This window comes from Macrobrachium nipponense, chromosome 31 (genome assembly GCF_015104395.2).
Source record: "Macrobrachium nipponense isolate FS-2020 chromosome 31, ASM1510439v2, whole genome shotgun sequence".
In the NCBI taxonomy this organism is placed as follows: domain Eukaryota; kingdom Metazoa; phylum Arthropoda; class Malacostraca; order Decapoda; family Palaemonidae; genus Macrobrachium; species Macrobrachium nipponense.
This window is the reverse complement of record NC_061093.1, coordinates 8,951,421-8,973,281: the sequence shown is the minus strand read 5'-3', so window position 1 is coordinate 8,973,281 and position 21,861 is coordinate 8,951,421. Positions and strand designations below refer to the sequence as shown.

The window sequence follows — 21,861 nt, the reverse complement described above, 5'->3', positions numbered from 1 at the left end:
GGCCATCTGTTTGTGGTCCTCATTAGCGTTGAGAAATTTCCTCCGCTATGAGGCTCCCACTTATGTAGTAGACAGCCCCGGGGCTATACTGCCCCATCTCTACTGGTTAAGTTGACCACACTACCAGAGGCAGTATCGTGGTACTGCTGCTCTTAACAGGGTAATGGAAACAACAGACACTCTAGGACTGTTAGCAAAAATTTCTTTCTTCTTATTTCATTGTTTTTATCAACATTCTTTGGGAATAGAATAGTCCAAGTATCCCACCTCCTGTCAATGTAGGAATCAGCTATGTAATTACTTGGTAAGTTACATATATACAAAAATGGTGATTTTATAATAAAATTGAATTGTTTCCGATACGTAATACAAACCATCGGTCCTTTAACATAGGAAGTAGCTAGCGGCAGCTGGAACGGTCGTAAGCTTCGAACAGAATCAGGAGAACGGTAGTTAACTGCTTGTCCGACAGTCGCGCGCCGCGCGACTGGGAGGTAAACAAATCACTTTTACTTTCTGCCCGCTTCATCGTCGTATGCTTTGTTTATATTGTGTTTTCTACTAATGGTTTGTTTGACTTGAAAATGAACTGTAAGTACACTGTTTTTCATTTTCATACTTAATTATGAACCAACATGGAGCTATCGCCATAGATGCGGCGATTTCCTCTCTTTTCATGAATTGAACCCTTGAATTATGTCTCGGTGCCGAGGGCGGGCGCGCTCGCGCCGCCGAGTCATGTATTTGGGCGAAAGTGTGTAATTGAAAAATGTAAGTACTTTTTTTCATTATATTTTTGCCCTGTGCGTTCGTTACCGAGAGCGTGATTGCGCTCGGCACGAGCCTTTTATTTTGTATGATAAAATGCAATGAAAGTGGATTCGCAATGCAGTATTCTTTTCATTTTCATTTATTTATTTGCATAAATTTAATTTGGATCATTTTTCGCTCTTACCCGGGAATTGATCCTTACGATTATTTTTTGTGAAAGTGAAATCGCAAGTGCAGTATTCTGTTTCATTTTTTCATATATTATTTTATGATAGCATCATATATTTGGATCAAGTTTCCGTTCTTACCGGGAATTGATCTTTTTCCCCCTTTAAGTTCTATGAAGTGAATGGCAAGGGCAGTATTCTGTTTCATTTCATATTACTTTTCACTGCTGTGCGGGGGTAGGGGAAGCGAAGGTCTGCCAGGAAGTCGTCGGAAAGCTCTCCCGCGACTCCCTTGGTATCCGATTCTTCGTCTTCCTTCCTGCCCCCCGCTCAGCTTCTTCGTTGTATTTTGTATTTGGGGTCTTCCTTGCGTTCGGGGTGGGGCATGTCTTCCCCCCGTGCGTGAGGGAACCCCTCTTACTAATCTATCTATGCTACCGCAGGTGCTACATCCGTGGGAGACGACCTTGGACAGGTATGGACCACCGCGGCGGCAGGGCGTGCCTAGCATCCACGGGCTGCTGCAGCGTCTAGCGAGGTCTGGGGCGGTCTCCACTACTACCACGGCCGCTTATGCTGTCTCCCCCTCCTGGTCTACACTCCCCACTGCTGTGTCGGTGACGCCGTCTGCCGCTACTAGGGCCGCCGCCGTACCGAAGGGGGTTGCCGCCGCCGGCTGTTTTCTTCGTGTTGCCTGCCCCAGACTTCGCTGTTCCAGCAGCTCGCCCCTGGACTGGCCGCCAATAACCAGGTTCCGCTGGCTGCGATGATTCTACGAGGCGATCGCTGGGCCTGCCGCTGATGTGATTCCCGCTGTTGGCTTGGCTGTCCTTCTGGGTCTACCGCTGCCGCTGTTCCTGCCGCTCCTGAGCGGTTGCTGTTCTGTCGCTCCTGGTTCCTGAGCCTGTCCATGCTGTCCTGCCCACGGTGTGTCTTCCCCAGTCCCAGGTCCTTCCGGACAGGTGCAGTCGGGCCGTGTTGCTTCGGCAATAGCCCCGGCTTCGGCTGGATGGAGGACCTGACGACTGTCCTGCGTGAGCTGACGAGGAAGAGGAAGAAGAGGAAGCTGTCATCTTCATCTTCATCGTTAGCTCTGGTACTTCCTCGCCTGGTGCTAGCGGCGATGCCACTACGCCAGGTTCCGGCTCGGTCTCTCGTTCGCGAGAGATCCCGAGTGTACGTTCTCCCTCGGGAGACCGTGCAGCCAAGTTTCGGCGCCAGAGTTCGCTCGGCACCAAGACGCGGCACGGAGCAGAAGGCTGGTGAGAGCCGCTCAGGTGACTCTCGCCAGGCCAGCGGCGCTCTTGCAGCGACCAGCTGGTAACCCGGGTTTTCCCCCCTAAGAAGACTCCTTCGGGACCTTCTAAGGGCCCGTCTCGCTCCGGCGATTCGGGGAGCTCTTCTGCTGGTCCTCCTGCTCCCTCGGGAAGGGAACAGGGCCCGTCTCTTCTTCTACCAAGGAGAAGAAGACGGGGACCAGAGGAGTACCAGCTTCGGCTGGCACTTCCTCGCCTGGTTCTAGCGGTTCTGCCGCTAAACCAGGATCCGCCTCGGCTTCTCGTTCGCGAGAAGTACCGAGTGGACGGTCTCCCGCGCGGGAGACCGTCCAGCCAAAGTCTTGACGCCCCGAGCTCGCTCGCCGTCAAGACCGAAGCGCGGAGCAGAAGACTGGCGAGAGTCGTGCAGACGACTCTCGCCAGGCCATGGCGTGGACGCTCTCGTGCAGCGACCAGCTGGCTGCTCGGGTTGATGTGACGGTCTCCGACCAGCCACGGGTTGAGGCGAGGAAGGGGTCCCCGCTGGCCGTCGGTACCAGCCACGGCTGGTACCAGCGGCTCGACGCGACGAGAGGACGCTCGCCGGTCTCACCGCGACAGCGAGCCTAGCAGGTCACCTGACCGCCGCTCCCATCGGGACCGGGCGGAGACGGTAACCAGCAACAGCTCGCCTGACGCTAGAGATCAGCGTCGACGTTCTCAGCCGAGCCTCTCGCCCCAGGCGAGCGGCAAGGCTAGGCCTGCTGCTCGATCGCCACCGCGGGTTGACGATCAGCAGCAGCCCTCCAAGCACGCTGGTCCTGCCAGCGAGCTAGGGGGGAGCGTCAGGTCTGCCTCTCCTGTACCTTCAACCTCCTCGGGCTACACCGGGAGGAGCGAGGGGTACCTATGAGTGATCGCGAGAGGTGCGCCGCTCGCGATCCCGCTATGACGCCGTATGGACCAGGCACGGTTCTAGGGCCGACCAGGACATACGCGCAAGTAGCTGGAGGCGACCGTCAGGGGTCTGCCGCTGTTCCCCCTTCTGAAGGAGGAGTATCCCGGGATCTGTTCTTGCTGGAGGGACTGGACGGTCCTACTCCGCAAGACGCGGTTACTCCCCGAGATACAGAGGAATTTTGCAGAAGTCATTAAGCTGATTCGTCAGCATAATGACCTTGCGGAAGGATTGCCGCTCCCACCACCAGCAGAGCCCACGTCTCTGCTCGAGTCGTTTTGGGGCCGAGAGGGAACCCAAACCGACGGTGGGTCTGATGCGAGCGGAGCTTGCCGATTCTGTCTGAATTCCAGTCTCTGTCTCCGGACAAGAAGGTCTCTCAGTTCTGGCCGGTCGATCAAGCTACTTCCACCTCCTCTCACTGCGACAGCGGCGTTTCTACGTGTCTTCGGACACCGTATTTAAATAACTCCTTCGGTCCTCCTGAGAGGTTTCCACCTCGACGAGGACTGGAATGAGTCGGAGGATGGTATCGGCTCTCTCCTGTCAGGTGTCGATCAGCCCCACCCAGACGACGTTCACGGGTGGCGGCAGACCCTTACCTACAGTGAGAGTTCGTAACCCTCCGCGGGAAAACGTTTTCCTGACGATACGTTTTCCAGACTCTGAGAGGCGGCGATGGCTGCTCCTACTCTTCTCCAACTGCTAGTTCCACTGGGAAGGCGAGCGAGTATCCAATTCCTCCCCCATTCCCTCTCTCCTTACGGCTACGAGGAAAGGGGAGGGATCCTACAGAGATTTCTCTGTAGAATCCCACGTTGGGGACTGCGCTACCGGGGGGACCTTCGGGTCCTACCTGACGTAAGCCCCTCGGTCGTTGAGGAGGGATCCTGCCCCATTCTCGATTTCTACGGGAATCGAGAGGACCACCAGCCGATATCGTTTGACGAATTCGGTGGGGGTTTCGCAGACTGCTTAGAATTCTACAGAATTTCTAGCGCATTCAGAGTGTTCGAGTTTTTTACGATCTCCAAAACACTTAGGCGAGACCACGGTCCAAAGTGAGCAAGACGAGAATCCCCGATATGTTACACGATAATCGGGAACCTCGCCTATGCTCGAATTCCTGGAATTTCTAGCATTGGGAAGAAGACTGCTGCGGAAAGAAACTATCTCACAGTAGGCGACCAACCTGGAATAGAGAAGATCGGATGGGAATATCCAGTTTGGCTTGAACTATCGTCTTAGTATTCTGTTCACCATTGAAGCTTTCCTTCGAGGAAGACTTCTCCTTCACTCTCTTTGATAGAGATCGAAGGTGGTCGATCTCCAATCCTATTTTGTTTTCTTGAAGGAAAGAATTTAGGATGGAGATCGTTGTTCGGAATCCTACAAATATACTACGTATATTAACCTCGCGACATGATTCTACTAAGCAGTTGAATTGTCCGAGGGGTAGGCGCATATCCTAGTTAATCTACGGATTGCGACTTAGAAGAGAAGTATTCTAATTGAACTGCAACTTGGGGTTGCCTGCAACTCCCAGGAGTTTTCAGTTTCAATTTTATATACTTATGGTTTTGTCACGACAACACCATTTCAACTTTATATTTACCGAAATTCGTTTCGCCTAAATATAATTGCTCGAGCATATCTTTTAATGCTCGGTAGTTCTAGCCGAACGCATTCCTTCGTGGAATAATGGATTACCTGGCAACTCAGGATGACGAGTCAGCGAGAGCTCAGGCTCAACTACTGCGTATTGAACTGCCTGATAGCAGCTCAGTATCAGCTGGGCCTCGAGATGCACGGTCAGTTATGTCTCTCTCTCCCTGCTTTGATTGACTACCGAACCGTATCTCTGCCCAACAATCATGGACTTAGGTCTCTGATTAACGGGGTTTCTCGCATAATGAAGGACCATCTACTGCTGTGACGCTAGATTCCATCACCTTCGACATTGCGAGAATTTTCAACAGAGATATCTCTTGGACTCTTTCATCTTTCTGTTTACCGCACGGTAACAGAAGTCTGTACAAGTCTCCCGCTGCATCGCACTGCGATAATGCGAATTATTTTGCAGACATCTGAGTTTGTCTTCAAAATATCTCGTATTCGTAGGTGTACAATTGTTCATTGTTAACCCGAATTACAAGATGTGTCAGAAGACATCGCCTACTCTGACCTGACAGCTCTACTTCCAAATGTTCAGCCCATGAGAAGCAGTTCTTCAGGCGGCTTTCCCCTGTGTTTTCATTACTGAAGAACGCCCCGCTTTCATTGCAACTACGACTTCTCACCGGACAGCAATGAAATAGCGGTTAGCGTTTTCAGTCATTTGTAAGTCACAGGTTATGAATCTTGAGAATCCTTCTCTCGATTCGTCTGTAAAGACGTAGGTTGCATTCAATATCTACCTTCGTCTTCAACGGTACATAGTGTTGTTTCTTCCTTAGCTGAGATTCAACAACCATGAGATGTTTTGCCTTCAGAGACCCTCGGTCTCTAGAAGGCAATTGACTTTCGCCTGTTGGGCACATGCCTTAAGAGAATCATCACTCGCTGTCCGGCATTGGTGACAAACAAATACATTATTTGTTTGGTCTCTCGGCATAACCCTTTAAAGGCGAAGGTCACGTGACTTACTCGGATGCTTGGACAACTTGCCTCCTACCGAACGCTAGTCAGTCGGCAGCTGTCAGAGCGCCCGAGTCAGTTACGAACTACGCTGTTGACTTAGTTCGGTTTGTTACAGAGCAATCATTACTTCGTTTTAATAGCTTGTCACAGTACCCATACCATCGACACCCACCATGGAGTGTCGGTGTCCTATCCACTACCGAGAACTTCGCTGCATGGGGGATAGGAGGGGATGCGAGAGACTTTGTGGCAAACGGACAGACCAGTATGGGTACTGGACATCACCGAAGTAGAGAAGAGGGATAGGTCATGCGACTATTTCCTTCTTTTCCTCTGAGGAACTGCATGACTTCTCCTGCGAAGTCAAGCATCCAGGGGATGGGGATCCGTGACGCTCGATTTCGTACCGAACTTCGTAGCGAAGACTCAGAACCCTTCGGTCCCTGACGATTGGTTCGAGTCGTTCACAATCCCCTCCCTAATGGACTTCACCGCCTTCGATGCGAAGGAGATGCTGCCTTGTCCGCAAGAACTTCTCCGTGGCGCAGGTACTGAAGGCAGGGATTTGGTCCAACCAGACCACATGCCCTTCCTTCTACCTTCGGGATATTGCCCACAGGTCCTTGGATCTTTTTCCTTGGGACCCGTGGTGGCTGCTCAACACGTTGTGTAGCGAACCCAGACCCTCGCAGGCTGAACAGCATCGAGTCCTGGTGATGTACCGTAAGAATGGATGAGTGAATGAGAGTGTGACTGGCTCCTCTTCCATCTTTTTCTTCCCCTCTACCTGTGGTTAGAGGGACACGGTCGTCACCCTGCTGGATAAGGACAAGATGCAGGTGAGCTACTCAACAGAGCCCCATCCTATCCCTTTCACTAGGGATAGGAGCGTATATCCACCACTTCCTCCAACAAGGGGGAGGAAGTGGATGCCAGCTTGAGACAAACCCCATACTTTATGTTGCCTCTTGCAAACAGGAACAAGTTCTTGCTTGCTGGTACGAAGAGATACGCTTGCCTCTCTCTTAGTACTCGGCCCAGAGGTCTGACCATTGATCCTGCGGTGCACACCCCGATCAATCGGACAGAGGCTTGGATCCCTCCCTCGCTCTTATGACCAGGGAGGCATTCCAGGGATGGACGAACACCAGTCTGTTCATCAAAAGACTCAGATTCCCTCCCACCAAGAAGTGAGTCTTCCTATTGTTAAAGGACGATGGTTTGTATTACGTATCGAACAAATGACAATTTGTCGAAATTGCATTTTCCTAACTATACAAACCTGAGGTCCTTTACATATAGTCCCTCCTCATGCCACCCCATCACTCTGCGTATTTTGCATGGGCCAAAAGCAAAAGTGATTTGTTTACCTCCCAGACTGTCGGACAAGCAGTTAACTACCGTTCTCCCCTTGTTCGAAGCTTACGACCGTTCCAGCTGCCGCTAGCTACTTCCTATTGTTAAAGGACTCAGGTTTGTATAGTTAGGAAAAATGCAATTTTCGACAAATTGTCATTTTTTGTATATACTTACCAAGTAATTACAGAATGGGAGCCTGCCTGCCTCCCCACACATGGACATTTACATAAACAAATTGGCTCTCACTGCTCAGTTTGTTCCTCTATCCCAAAAGTGGGCAGGGCCATTACTTACACTTTTCATACATTCAACTTCCCTGTCAGATATATACTTAGCTATAGACTCCGTCGTCCCCCGACAGCAGAAATTCGAAATTTCGCGGCACACACTACAGGTAGGTCAGGTGATCCCGCCGCCTGCCGCGGGTTGGCAGGAATAGGAACTATTACCGTTTTAAGCCAGATTTTTCTCTGTCGCGGTACTAGTAACATCGTTGCTAGTTCCTCCTGACTTGAATTTTGAATTTCATTACGCCGTTGATCTTTTGGACTGCTATTTGGTGACGTATTGTGGACTGTTTTTTGGATTTGGCTTTGGAATTTCTCATAATGTCTGACGTGTCGATTTCGTTCAGAGTGTGTGTGAATGAGAATTGTTTTGTGAGACTGCCGAAAGCTTCGGTGGATCCTCACACCACTTGTAAAAATTGTAGAGGGAATGTATGCTCTCAATTGAATACATGTGATGAGTGCAAGAATTTGAGTGAGGAGGAATGGAAGTTGCTAATTCCTACCTAAGAAAGTTGGAGAGAGATAGGGCTAGAGCCTCTTCCAAGAGTGTAAGTAGGTCGTCTCTAACGAGCCAGTTAGCGGACTATTGCCTATTGATAACCCTATTGTTTCCTCCCATACAGCTTTACCTTCTCGATTATCGGACTCGGCAAGCTCAACATCTGAAATTGCGAGTCTGAAAGCTTCGCTTAAACATATGAACAAAAAATTAAAGAACTGGAAGGTAAGTGCAGTGAAAGTGTTCCCAGTGAGTGGAGGGTGCGTCTGATCGGCTCTGTCTCGCTCCCAGGCCTAGACCTCTTTCAAGCTCCCAAGACCAGTGGAGAAGAAATGTCGAAAGCCGCAGGGAGGTTTCAGAGAATCCCCACAAGTCAGGCGTCCCCTCGGCAGATCCTGTAGTTACTTCCCGGGCTGCCAAGGATAGTCGTTGGAAAGACGTCCTGAAACAGTGTTTTTCTTCGTCTGATTCCTCATCTAAAAAAGGATGGAGTTCAGATAGATTGTCGAGACCCTTCGAAGAGAACTTGGAAGTCTCCTTCATTTGACTCAAGCCCTGAAGAATTTCCCGGATGAATATCCTCCGGAAAAGAGGAAGAAGAATGTATATTCAGAAGCTTCTTCTCCTGCATCGGAGGTTGGAAAGAGAGGACGTAGCTACAAAGATGTTAGAGGATATGCAGAAACAGATATCTTCCCTAGTAGGAGTTCTTAAATCTGATCAGCCTAGAAGGAAGGATAGATATTGCAATACACCCCCTGAACACCTGAAACTAGCCCTGGTCACTTACCAGCCCGAACCATCCATTTATTAAAAATTTACCAAATCTTTGGTTAAAATAAACGATCAGTGTTGCCAATCTCTGGCAAACCACCCTCGTTACCTAGTTACCAGCCCACCGCTAGTAGCCCTGCCTCACGGGCCGGTCACACTGCCCTCTCACATCAATCACTTATCGTTCGCGAGTGGAGTACAGATGTATCCACAGCGAACTCCTTTTTGGTCTTGCCGGAGGCCTTCATTTGCACCTTTGATTTGATTGATTTTGGTGACGAATTACGCATCCCTTTGGATTACGGTTGGATTGCTCTTAATACCTTGTCATTAGACATTGATTCTGCAAAGGAAGTAAACAACACAGGCTACGACAACGACTGCTGCATCCTCCGGGCCACGACATCACAGAAAACGACGAGCGGAAGTTCAACAACGTATCGTCTTTGCCACAATGCAAGAAAAGGATGAGTACCCTATGACACGATAGTCATTCCTTATGCGTAAATTGTAGGCCTGTTCAATATAATGTAAAGACCAGATGTTTGGAATGTCAGGAGTGGTCTTTGGACCAGATGTTAGGGTTATCTCAAACATAGGAAAGGTCTCGTATTAAGAAGTAACTGTAGGCAGGAAGAGACTAACGTAGATCAAGATAAAGACTTAGAGACAGTGCTCTTTAAAAGACTGAGAGTACGCTGACATCGAGTATGACATCTCTGTTACCGATTTTATGTCAAGATTATGTGAGGATAGATCGAGCAATAGGGATACTGAAATTACTAATCGTTTTTTTCCAGCTCCCCTGCCTGTTCCAGAATCGCCCTAACCGGTGCTGGGGGTTATGGGGATCCGCAGCCCACAGGGCAGGATCCGCCGTCCCCCCTGGGCGCGGAGACAGGTACGTTGTTGGCACAGATTCCCCCCCTCCCTCGATGACAATCTCTTTTGTTTTAGCCGATTTTGTTATGTCAAGATTATGGTGGATGATCGAGCAATAGCAGGGATACTGAAATTACTATACGTTTTTTTCTTGTCCAAGCTCCCCTTGCATGTTTCCACGAATCACTAACCGCCTGTTCCAGAATCAGCCCTAACCGGTGGTGGGGATGGGGGTTTTATGGGGATCCGCAAGCCCACAGGGCAGGATCCGCCGTCCCCCCTGGCGCGGAGCAGGCAGTGTGTGCAGCAGATTCCCCTTCCTCGATGTTAAATAAGTCAGGATGATAAAAACTTAGGTCAGATATAGACGAGTAGGGATATAGGCTACATAGTGTTTCGTTTAGGAAGAGAAGTGCAGGCTTCTTCGGGTCTGTTTTCTATTAAAAGTAGTAGTTTTTAGAGGCACAGTGTCCTTAGAGCATCTTTAGGCTTTTTCCTGCTTCGAGTTCCTTGCATCAGAAGCTTTTAGGCCAGGGTTGGTCTTTCAGATATGCTCCTTCGTCTTTAAGGTTACTTTCCTGTACGTATACGATACGATAATTGTTAATATCAACTATTCTCCGTTCAATGCATATTGACTTACGATATTCAGTATGAAGAGAAATCGAATAAAATTAACTACGGTTAGCCTAGTGTTCACGATGATATATCGTATGCATATTTTAGTAGCCTAGCCTAACCTAAAGTATTTGCTGTACAACATATCGGTAGTTATTTTATATTGGCTAACGCTGTAGGCTTAAGGCATTCTTGACTTCGGATAATTCAATACAGTGTAATTGAAAACGAACGGAGAATCCGATCTGAGGATAATTAATATGAATGTAATCGAACAGAATGAAGAATCGGATTCTGTCCGACTAAAGCATTAATAATTGTATTATGTGTATCATCATATTGGCATAGTAATAAACACTAAACTCGGCAGTCATTCACGCTGGATCAGCGGATGACGATACGGGTTTGCGTCGCCGTATCCATCTCATTCTCATCCGATTGACTAAAATGACTAACGTAACAAACACTCTCACTTATGCCAAGTTTGTACAAACGTCTTAAAGGAGACGTGTCTTCAACTATGTGACATTTAATATAGTCAATGAGGTATCTATCTTAGGGGCATATAATCAGATGTCAGATATAAGGATTTGTATGTATGACGTCTTCATACGTTTAACAGACTATTGCCGTCAGTATTTACATTGAGCTTATGTCAATTACAGTTACAAATTATTACCAGTCGTATTATCAAATTACAATGACAATTGAAATTAATATTAGGCCTAATAAAGTTAATTTAATTACCTTTAAATATTATTATTTTATTACTTTTCAATTAAATTACAATTACACTAGCTTGTCGTTCAAACAGCACTATGGTAAGGAGGTGTGGTTTAGATCAGACAAGGATGCGGCTAGTCTATTTTTTTTTTTCTCCTTGGCTTCAGATTCAACCATATCACTTGGTCTCGGCTAATGTTTTTTTGTCCTTAGTTAGGCATATTAATGAATATTCGGGATACTTAACTTATGTAACGAAGTCATACTGTTCGTCTTACGATGTAATTTAAGACCAAAATTTGACTGATACGTCTCATTTGGAAGCTAGTTTTTCCTCGGGTAGATTAGATGGCGTTAAATTTAGGATTCCGTTGTTCGTTTTTCACTCGTTTTCATAGGGTATTACGAACCTTACACTTTATATACGTTTATTAATCCTTTGTCTGTGTGAAAACAACAGTAATTAGCTCTTTCATGCTATTAGTTTCTTTTACCACGGCTGCGTTGGAATTCATACAAAAGCTCGGGACTTCAGTCCAGGTTGCTGATGAACGTAATTTTGCCTTATTAGCTTCAGCTGCATTTATAACATGAATACAGTAATTACCGTCCCACGCGGATGAATACAATAACGGATGTTGCTATCGGATTCGATTACTGTCACACGCTGATCAATACAATAAAGTGATGTTGTTATAAGGAGTCGATCGCATTAGCAACAAGTTCTCGTTCGGTTGTTTCATAGCTGTACGGAGTTATACGAGTATTATCGTTAAGATAATACCCTTTTAAACTTGCTGCAATTTGCGGAGGTGGAGATATTAGACGATCGTAATTTCTCTCTCTCTCCTCTCTCTCTCTCTCTCTCTCTCTCGTTCTGCTTCTCTCTCTCTCTCTCTCTCTCTCTCTCTCTCTCTCTCTCTCTCTCTCTCACTTTTCTGATTTCATATTCTCATCATCCTATTTTCCGACCTCTCCTAACACTGGACTCATGTTGCAACAGAGGTTTTTCTTTCCTTTCACATCCTTTTCAAACTTTCTCAATTTCCCTTCAGCGCTGACTGACCTCATAGGTCCCAATACTCGCCCTTTGGCCTAAATTCTATTTTTAAACCCAACAATCTTGCTGTCTGAGTTAGTATTAGAGTAGGGAGCGACTATTAGGAATATGTAATAAGGTATTCATGATATGATATATCACAAGAGGATTTTAAGTATTAGGACAGATAGGAAAGAACATGTCTAGGTCTATCTGAGGGTATTCTTTCAAGTGCCAACCAGGCGAGTACAGACAGGCAGGTACAAACATACAAGAGGACATCACTACGATCGACGACACCGTCGCAGACGCACCCGATGGACATGGTTGTCTCCTCCGTACATGAGAGGCCTAAGGCCACATGGGAGGTCTTCAGTTAACCTCCATACATAGGAGAGCCGAGAGCCACATAGGGAGATGTCTTCAGATTCCCTCCATCATGGAGGGGCCAGAGCCACATGGGAGGCTTCAGGATTCCCGCCATACTGAGCCGAGAGCACATGGGAGGTCTTCAGTTTTTCCTCTACTCGGAGGTGAGGCACATGAGCCAGCTGAGAGGAAACAGGTTTGTATCCCTTCCGCACTCAATGAGTTTTGACCTTAGGGTAGAGGTGCAGGGAGTTTTTCCCTCCACATATGGCAGGCCTAGAAGGCCACACATGGGAGATTAGCTTGGACGAGTGACAAATGAACTTGAGGACTGACTCGCGTACTCAATTATATTGACTGACAACTAGTACAGTGGAGGGGCCGGCAGATTTGATTCCCCACCTCCAAATTAATGTTGTTTAATCGGGCTAGTTCAGGTGTTCAGGGGGTTGTATTGCAATATGAAGTTTTTATTGTAAAACTAATATTGTAATACCTACCTGAACACCTGAATGATTACCACCCTCCTCCCTCTCTACAGAGTTATTGAGTTATGATTGACCGTGAGTGGCAGGTGTGACCGGCCCGTGAGGCAGGGCTACTAGCGGTGGGCTGGTAACTAGGTAATGAGGGTGTTTGCCAGGAGATTGGGCAACACTGATCGTTTATTTTAACCAAAGATTTGGTAAATTTTTAATAAATGATGGTTCGGGCTGGTAAGTGACCAGGGCTAGTTCAGGTGTTCAGGTAGGGAGGTATTACAATATTAGTTTACAATAAAAAACTTAATTTCTCCCTCTATCAAAAGATCCGTCCTTTAGAACTATCTGAGAGCTCTGACGAGGCGCCTGCCAGAAGCCTGGCGCCAGCCAGACGTCAGGCTACTGTCAAGCGCCAAAACGCCGTCAAGGCGACAAGATGTGTATAGGGAACTTCCTACTAGAAAGAAAGCACATGAGATGTCCGTTTCGAGGAGTAAAATTGGAACTCCCGAAATCAGCGGACTCCTGAAAGGAAGCGCAAAGAGCCGAATAAAAGCGCCTGAAGGGAGGCGCAAAGTAACTGAAGATCCTTGGAACTCTTTTGGCGAGGCGAAAAGAGTCTGGAGCGCCTGAAATGAGGGCGTAAAGCTCTTCAAGTAAAAGAAAATGAGGCAACAAAAGCGCCTGTAAAAGCCTGAGTGGCTAAAAGGAAATATTTTAACTCCTGGAGAGCCTAGAGCGCCTGGAGAGCCTAGAACGCCTCAAAGGAAAAGCAAAGAGCCTAGGGAGCCTGAGGCGCCTGAAATTTGAAGAAGCAAAGCGCCTGAAGAGCCTGAATGCGTCCATATGGAGGCGCAAGGCCGCCTGCAAAGCCTGAAGCGGCTGAAACAAGACATAAAGCGTCTAGAGCGCCTGAAAGCAGGTGCAGGATTTGTACAATCCAGAATACAATTTGGATGAGTTATCGGAGTTTGAAGCGGACTTGGAGGCTCCTCTTTGGGATTTTTCTCAAGATCAATTTTCCCCTGACAGGCCTCTAGGTGTCGCACAGGTGATCGTAGCCCCTGTCGGGAAGGAATTGATCATGAAAAAAGGGAAGGAACGACATTTAAGGACTTCTCCTGGTAAGGACGAAAGTTGTCGCACAGGCGACCGTCGTCCTTGTCAGGAGGGCCTTATTGGGTTAAAAGAACAACATCAGGCCTTCTCCTGGCAGGGACTCAAGATGTCGCACAAGCGACCGTAGCCCTTGTCAGGTTGCAGCCGGTATTGCTGCAAGCCCTGTGCATTCCCGAGAGAGGAGTCCTCCGGTCGCACACTCTTCTCCGAATAAAACTCAACCGGAATTAGAGGATGTTTCGGACTCTGAAGTAAAACAAGGGGGGTAGGCGGTCTTTCTGATTATAAGATACTAGCAGCCCTCTTGTTAAAAGAATTTGGAGAGTCTCTGAGTCCTGCTGCCCTCCTTCTCTTTCGGTCTTTATTTTCGAGTACGAAGGCTGCGAAGTCTTCCTCTTTCTTGAAGATGCAACCGACCATTTCAATGAAGAGGGCTTTGCAGTCGGTCGAATTGGCTTAAAACCAAGGAGGAGGCGGGGAAGACTGTGTTTACCTGTCCTCCTTCCAGCTATCAGGGAAGAGAGGATTTGGTATAGCACAGGAGAATCTATGGGACTTTCTCTTCCCTCATCTGCTGAAGCGGACTTCTCGACCTTGGTGGATTCGGCAAGGAGGCATGCACTTCCATCGGCCAAAACAAGCTGGACAATGTCTGAAATGGACCATCTCCTCAAGGGAATATTCCATGTCTTGGAAGTTTTTAACTTCCTAGATTGGTCCCTTGGGGCTTTGGCCAACAAGACTCAAGACCCTCAGTTTTATTTTTTTGGAACCAGAAGTCTGCATATTGTTTTGGCGTGCATGGACAAGGCAGTGCAGGACGGATCGGCTGAAGTGGCATCCTTGTTCGGGACAGGAGTGTTAAAGAAGAGGGCTGTCTTTGGTTCTTTTCTTACCAAAGCAGTCTCTCCAGTACAGAGGGCTTCTCTTTTATACGCCCCTCTGTCTAAACAGCTGTTTCCTTCTCAGTTGGTAAAGGACATTTTCCCATACTCTACTGAGGAAGGCAACACAGGATTTGCCTGTACATTCTGCTAAGAAGCCTAGGCCGAGCCCCAAGGAAGAGAGGAGGAGAGAAAAGAGAAGATCTCCATTAGAGTTCCAAAGAAGAACGCAAAATGAGATTCCAGTCCTCCAATCACCAGTAGGGGCCAGACTTCTGGGATTCTCGGAAGCATGGGCTGCAATGAAAGCAGATTCTTGGTCCTGCAAGTGCTGAGGAAGGATACCTCATCCCCTTCAAGAACAGACCTCCATTGACGACGACTCCGAGGGAGCTGTCACGAGATACAAAGGCCCTGTAAAGAGAGAGATCCTTCTTGGACTGGTGCAGCAAATGTTGGAGAAGGAGGCCATCGAGGTAGTACAGGATCCGCACTCCCGAGGTTTTTACAATTGCCTATTTTTGGTGCCGAAAGCCTCGGGGGGGGTTGGAGGCCTGTACTGGACGTGAGTGCATTGAATCGCTTCGTGGAGAAGACAAAGTTCTCCATGGAGACATCCAACTCGGTTCTCTCTGCTCTCCGTCCAGTTGACTGGATGGTCTCCCTCGACCTGCAAGATGCATACTTTCACGTCCCCCTGCATCATTCGTCGAAGAAATATCTTCGATTCATGGTGCAGGGAAGGATTTATCAGTTCAGAGCTTTGTGTTTCGGCCTCTCGATGGCTCCTGAGGTGTTTACAGCGTTGATGAGAAACGTAGCAAGATGGCTACATCTGAAGGGGTGAGGATATCTCTTTACCTAGACGATTGGCTTATAAGAGCGCAGACAAGACAAAAGTGCTTGGAGGACTTGGAGATAGCTCTTCAATTGACCAGATCTCTCGGATTGCTCGTAAACCTCGAGAAGTCTCACACAATCCCCAGTCAGACTATCGTCTATCTGGGGATTCGGATGGATTCTCGGGGTTTTCCGAGCGTATCCATCCCAGGAAAGAATCTCGAAGGGTTGGAGAAATCTCGGTCCCTTTCCTAGAGAAAGAACGAAGCTCAGCGAGGGAATGGCTCAGTCTTCTGGCACTCTTTCCTCGCTGGAGCAGTTCATCTCTCTAGGGAGACTGAATTTGAGACCCTTGCAGTTCCATCTCAGAAGGAGTTGGAACAGAAGAAAAGGAGATCTTTTGGATACCTTTTCCTATAGGAGAGAGGTATCAAAAACCACTTACGATGGTGGTTGGACCACTGAGAAGAAACGAGGGTGTCCTTGGCCCTTCATAACCCTCACCTGTGTTATTCTCAGACGCTTCGGACAGAGGGTGGGGAGCAACACTAGGGACGAAGGAAGTGTCAGGCAGTTGGACAGAAGAACAGAAGGCCTGGCACATAAATGCAAAGGAACTCTTAGCAGTGCACTAGCAGCTGCAGTTTTTTCGAGAACGAAGTCAGCGGCGTGGTGGTCCAAGTCAACTCGGACAACACCACGGCTCTGGGCTTATATAAGAAAACAAGGGGGAACACACTCTTTCTCCCTTTACCAACTAGCAAGGGATCTGTTGATATGGACGGAAGAAAGAGGGATTCGATCCCATGACGAGAGTTCGTTCAAGGAAGGGAAGAATATAACGAGCAGACAGACTGAGCAGGAAAAACCAGTCCTTCCAACAGAGTGGACCCTTCATTCACAAGTCTGCCAGCAACTATGGTCTCTTTGGGGGAAGCTGCAAGTGGACCTGTTTGCAACATTCCTATCCAGGAGGATGGAGAACTTTTGCTCGCTGGGGACGATCCCAGAGCCCTATCCATAGATGCCATGCTCATGGATTGGGAGGGCATAGACGCGTATGTGTTTTCCCCCATTCAAGATGCTGGGGGAAGTAATGAGAAAGTTCGTGTCCTCGGAGGGAATGAGGTTATGACATTGATCGCTCCTTATTGGCCTGCAAGAGAATGGTTCACAGAGGTACAGGAATGGATAGTGACTTCCCCAGATCTCTTCCCGAAAGGACAGATCTGCTCAGACAACCCCACTTCGAGAGGTATCACAAAAAATATCCACGCTCTCGCTCTGACTGCCTTTCGACTATCGAAAGATTGGTCAGAGCGAGAGGCTTTTCTCGCTAAGCGGCAAAAGCAATTGCTGGAGCAAGAAGGTCCTCAACCATGCGGATATACCAATCGGAAGTGGGAAGTTTTCCGTAGATGGTGTAAGGCGAAGAAGCTGTCGTCCTCCGATACCTCTGTGACCGAAATTGCTGATTTTCTTTTGTTTTTACGAGAAGAATCTCATCTGCAGTGTCAACCATTAAAGGTTATAAGAGCATGTTATCAGCTGTGTTCAGGAATAGGGGCCTGAACATAGAGAATAACAAAGATCTGCATGATTTGATTAGATCATTTGTAAACTAAGAAATTAAGAACTTCTCTCGCCCCTAGTTGGAATCTGGATGTGGTTCTCAAATACCTTATGTCGGAGAGATTTGAACCTCCCGATAAGCTACTTTCCGGGACTTGACTAGAAAATGCATTTTCTTAATAGCTCTCGCCACTGCGAAAAGAGTGAGTGAGCTGCAAGCGCTTGACTCTAGAGTGGGTTTTAAGAAGGATTCGGGCTATTGTCCTATAAACCTTTATTTCTAGCAAAAAATGAAAACCCCTCGAGACCTTGGCCTAGGACTTTTGAAGTAAAGGCCTTCTCAATTAGTTGGGAATGAAATGGAAAGAACTTTATGTCCTGTGAGAACTTTGAAATTTACCTGCAGAAGAAGAAAGCAGTTGCAGGGTTGCAATCAGAGTTATGGTGTGCAGTTAAAGACCTAGAAGAGCTATGTCAAAGAATACCTTAGCATTTTTTGTTAGGAACATCATAACGGAAGCCCACATGAGCTGTGATAGTGAGGCATATAAGACCTTAAGGGTAAAAAGCACACGAAGTAGTGCAGTCGCTATATCATTGTCGTTCAACAAGAACATGTCAATGAAGAACATCTTAGCGGCCACGTATTGGAGATGTAACTCAGTGTTCGCTCACATTACTTGAAAGATGTGAGAGTGACATATGAGAAAAGCTTCTCTCTAGACCTTACGTATCAGCGGATACAGTGCTGGGGAAAGGAGAGAAGACTGATCCTTAATATTAATTTTTGTCCTTATATTTTATATATTGTGATTTTAAAATTATTGGTGTTGAGTTTTTAGGTTGTTTGAAAGGTGTTTGGGGATAACGCCTTTCAATCATATTTACTAATCCACGGTTAGATCGGGTGATCGGGATCAGTATTTTACTCCTTTTATATGCCAAGAGGCATAGGTTATAATTGTCCATGTAAGTGAATAAGACTCCAGTGACAATTGCCATTATGTTCTGTTGAGTAAGTGGATAAGACCCACCCCATTGACAGTCCTTTTTCAAGAGTTTCTCAGCCGTAGGGCACACCTCGCTGAAGCTTTTGAGGCGAAGCAGACTTCTCAGCAACAGCTAAGAAATCTTCCGCCTAAACAGGTAGGAAACTAGGGTATTATTAATTAACCTTGTATTACCTACAACATATGTTGTTTACCTATTAGGTCAGTAATTAGCTGTCTCTTTCCCTCCGCCAAAGGTGCCAATCAGCTAAGTATATATCTGACAGGGAAGTTGAATGTATGAAAATGATATTGTTATTGTACAATAAGTTTCATACATACTTACCTGGCAGATATATACGATCGTATGGCCCACCCAACCTCCCCTCAGGAGACAGGTGGAAGAGAAAAATCTGGCTTAAAACTGGTAATAGTTCCCTATTCCTGCCACCCAGCGGCAGGCGGCGGGATCACCTGACCTACCTGTAGTGTGTGCCGCGAATTTGAATTTCTGTCGGGGACGACGGAGTCTATAGCTAAGTCTATATCTGCCAGGTAAGTATGTATGAAACTTTATTGTACAATAACAATATCATTTTAAAACAAAACAAATCGCTACTGCGAATTTCAGAAGTAAGTAGATGATGGTGCTTTTAAACTTTTAGCTATGTAATTACTTGTAAGTATATACAAAATCTAATTTTATTATAAAGATACCATTTTTGCTGTGACTCGTGTATCATTAGTGATGATCTGTAGTGACTGGATGCTGTTTGCCAGGTTGTTTGAAGCCTTTGGGGTTTGGAATGTATTTGTTTGCTTTACTGTACTTTATAATATGAATGATGATTTGCATCTGTCAATTCCTGTGCTAAACAAATGTTTCTCAAAATTTATTTTTAAAGGGAATTTAATTTTTCAGGTCAAACATCTGATGAGAGCATTGCAGCCTCTCGGTCACGACGCACACGTAAAGACAAACATGGCAGACTGGCTGCTTTAGAAAGATTGCGAGGTTTGAAAGGCACAAAACACAAATATGAGGTACATAATTCATGTTTTTGAAATTTATATCAGTCCTAAATTTTGTAATGAGTGATTTTCTTTATGTAAGTAATTTACCCAGTAATTACTTGGCTAACAATTTCTTGCCTCGGCTGCTTGAAGATTAAAAAATTCACAGGTAACGCTTCACAGATTTAGTGCAGGCTAGCAAACCACATCATTCTATTTCTGCCGACAATCGAGTAACACCGATTTTTGACAGCAGCTGTGTCATAAACCTCGCTGGTCGGTGACTAGATTTTGGTGAAGAATTATCGCCGATTTTGGGTAGCCTTCAGTACATCATCTATTATTGTTTGTTGGTTAATGCTGTGATTCGAGTTTTTCATATTGGTAAACCACTGGTATTGTAGTTTAACTATACCTACCACCCTTTAAGGTTAAAGTAATTATGTAAGATTACACTCGTTGCCAAACTGATATATTACTTACGTTCGAGACGTTATGAGTAAGCATAATAATGTAAACGTTGCATTAGTTGCGGAACTGATACTGACGTCAAGACATGCTGTGAGTAACTTAATAGATGTAATGTAAACATTGCGTTTGTTACTAACCTAATATTTGTGTTGGAGATGTTTAAAAGTATATGTAACGTAATAATGTAATTATTGCATGCCTTGTCCGAAAAGAGTAGGTTTGAGCAAACTCATCGGTACAGCCAGTTTTAATTTTCTGAATAGCATTCAAACTTAAATTTTAAGTTCGTTTCCTAGTTTACCAATTAATAATGTTTTGATACTAGCTGAGATACATTTGTATAGTGGTACTCAAGGTACTTCAACGAGTGTCTAAAAGTAATGTTCCTTGTCTGAATAGCGTAATAACTAGTACCATTGTATTCACTAATGGACCTTTTTATGATGAAAATGCTTATCTGCATTGTCCTCAATGTGTTGATCCATAAGTTGAGATATGTATGTATGTTGATACTGAGGTCCTTTAGTTATACGGTCCAGTAAAGGGTAATTGCTGTGTCCCATTACTGTACTAAAAGTTAATATTGTGTTAACCACCAAGATATATAAGTTTTAGTAATGCTATGCATATCTGCAATCTCATTAGCATTTGATAGGATTTTAGATTTGCTGGTAGAATGGTACCATGTGTTCTTCTGTTGTTGGTAAAGGATTAATTGAACTTATTGCACTTTGCCTTGCAGAGAACTGGAAGTTGTAGGGCAGTTACATAGTTGAGGAGATAGTTTGTGTTTAGTTTTGTGACTTGCTGTTTTAGTTATGTACAGGTCAGAGAACAGTTTTGATGTAAGCACACAAACAAACATATTACATATAGAAAAAAATGTATAATAGCTATACAGGTATTCCCAGTTAACGGCGGACTCAGTTAACCCTCTTACGCAGACTGGACGTATTTTACGTCGACTACTTACAAAAGTTTTTTTTTAAAATTCGCGGAAAAATACTTATAGGCCTACCAGCCTAAAACTTTTGAATCAGCGCCTTGGGGGATGCTGGGAGTTCACGGATCAAGGTGTTGTTTTGTTCACAATCGTTACGCAGGGCGCGCAAGCGTGAATTTCTTTCTTGCCGCACTAAAAACGTATCTGTTGACACATCTCGGAAATTATTCGTCGTCACTTTGACATAATTTTTGTACCATTGTAAATTAGCCGTTACATGAAGTAATATATATATGAAAAAGTGCGCATTTTTATATAGAATACAACAATAAAATACTCATGATTGTAGCTTTTATCAGTTTTGAGAATTTTCATCATAAATAAATAACGATAATTGCCAAAACTTCAACCTTTGGTTGGTCAACTTTGAACTCTACCGAAATGGTCGAAAAACGCAATTGTAAGCTAAAACTCTTATATTTTAGTAATATTCAATCATTTTACCTTAATTTCAATACAATCAACTTACCTGTCAGATATATACATAGCTAAGACTCCGTCGTCCCCGACAGAAATTCAATTTCGCGCCACTCGCTACAGGTAGGTCAGGTGATCTACCGGCCTGCCCTGGGCGGCAGGACTAGGAAACCCATTCCCGTTTTCTACTCATATATTTTCTGTCGCCGGTGGTATCAACATCGTTGCTGCCACCATCTTGACTGGAATTCGCTTTTCTAGACAATTGATCATCTTTTTGTGGACTTTTGGTGACGTACCTGGATCGTTGTTTTTGGCATTCGCTACGTGTGGACTGGATTTTGACTTGCTTTTGATTTTTCTTCCAAGAATGTCTGATTCAAGTGGTTGTGTGAGAATGTGTGTGAATGTAGGCTGCAAGGTGAGGATACCGAAAGCTTCGGTTGATCCTCACACTGTATGTCGCAAATGTAAGGGTTTTGATTGTTCTATTTCTAACACCTGTCATGATGTGTGAGGTTGAATGTTGAGGAATGGAAGACTCTAACTTCTTACTTGAAGAAGTTAGAAAGGGATAGAGTCAGAAGGGCTGCATCTAAGATTGCGGGTAGTAGTACAAGGCCTATTGAGCCTTTGGTTGATGATTCTAACTCTTCTCTTATTTATGATTCTAATTCTGTATCAGGGCCTCAACTGGCTTTACATTCAGATTCGGCCTCGGAAAT

At 45.9% G+C, this 21,861-nt stretch overlaps 1 protein-coding gene across 1 annotated transcript in view; it reads left to right on the top strand.

The window, feature by feature from the left end:
• LOC135206463 (DNA polymerase alpha catalytic subunit-like) overlaps positions 1-21,861 on the top strand; it is a 92,986-nt gene that overhangs the window by 23,922 nt on the left and 47,203 nt on the right. Inside the window, exon 2 of the mRNA XM_064237838.1 lies at positions 19,154-19,275. Within this exon, the coding sequence (XP_064093908.1) occupies positions 19,154-19,275 (122 nt within the window). The remainder of the gene's footprint in view (positions 1-19,153; positions 19,276-21,861) is intronic.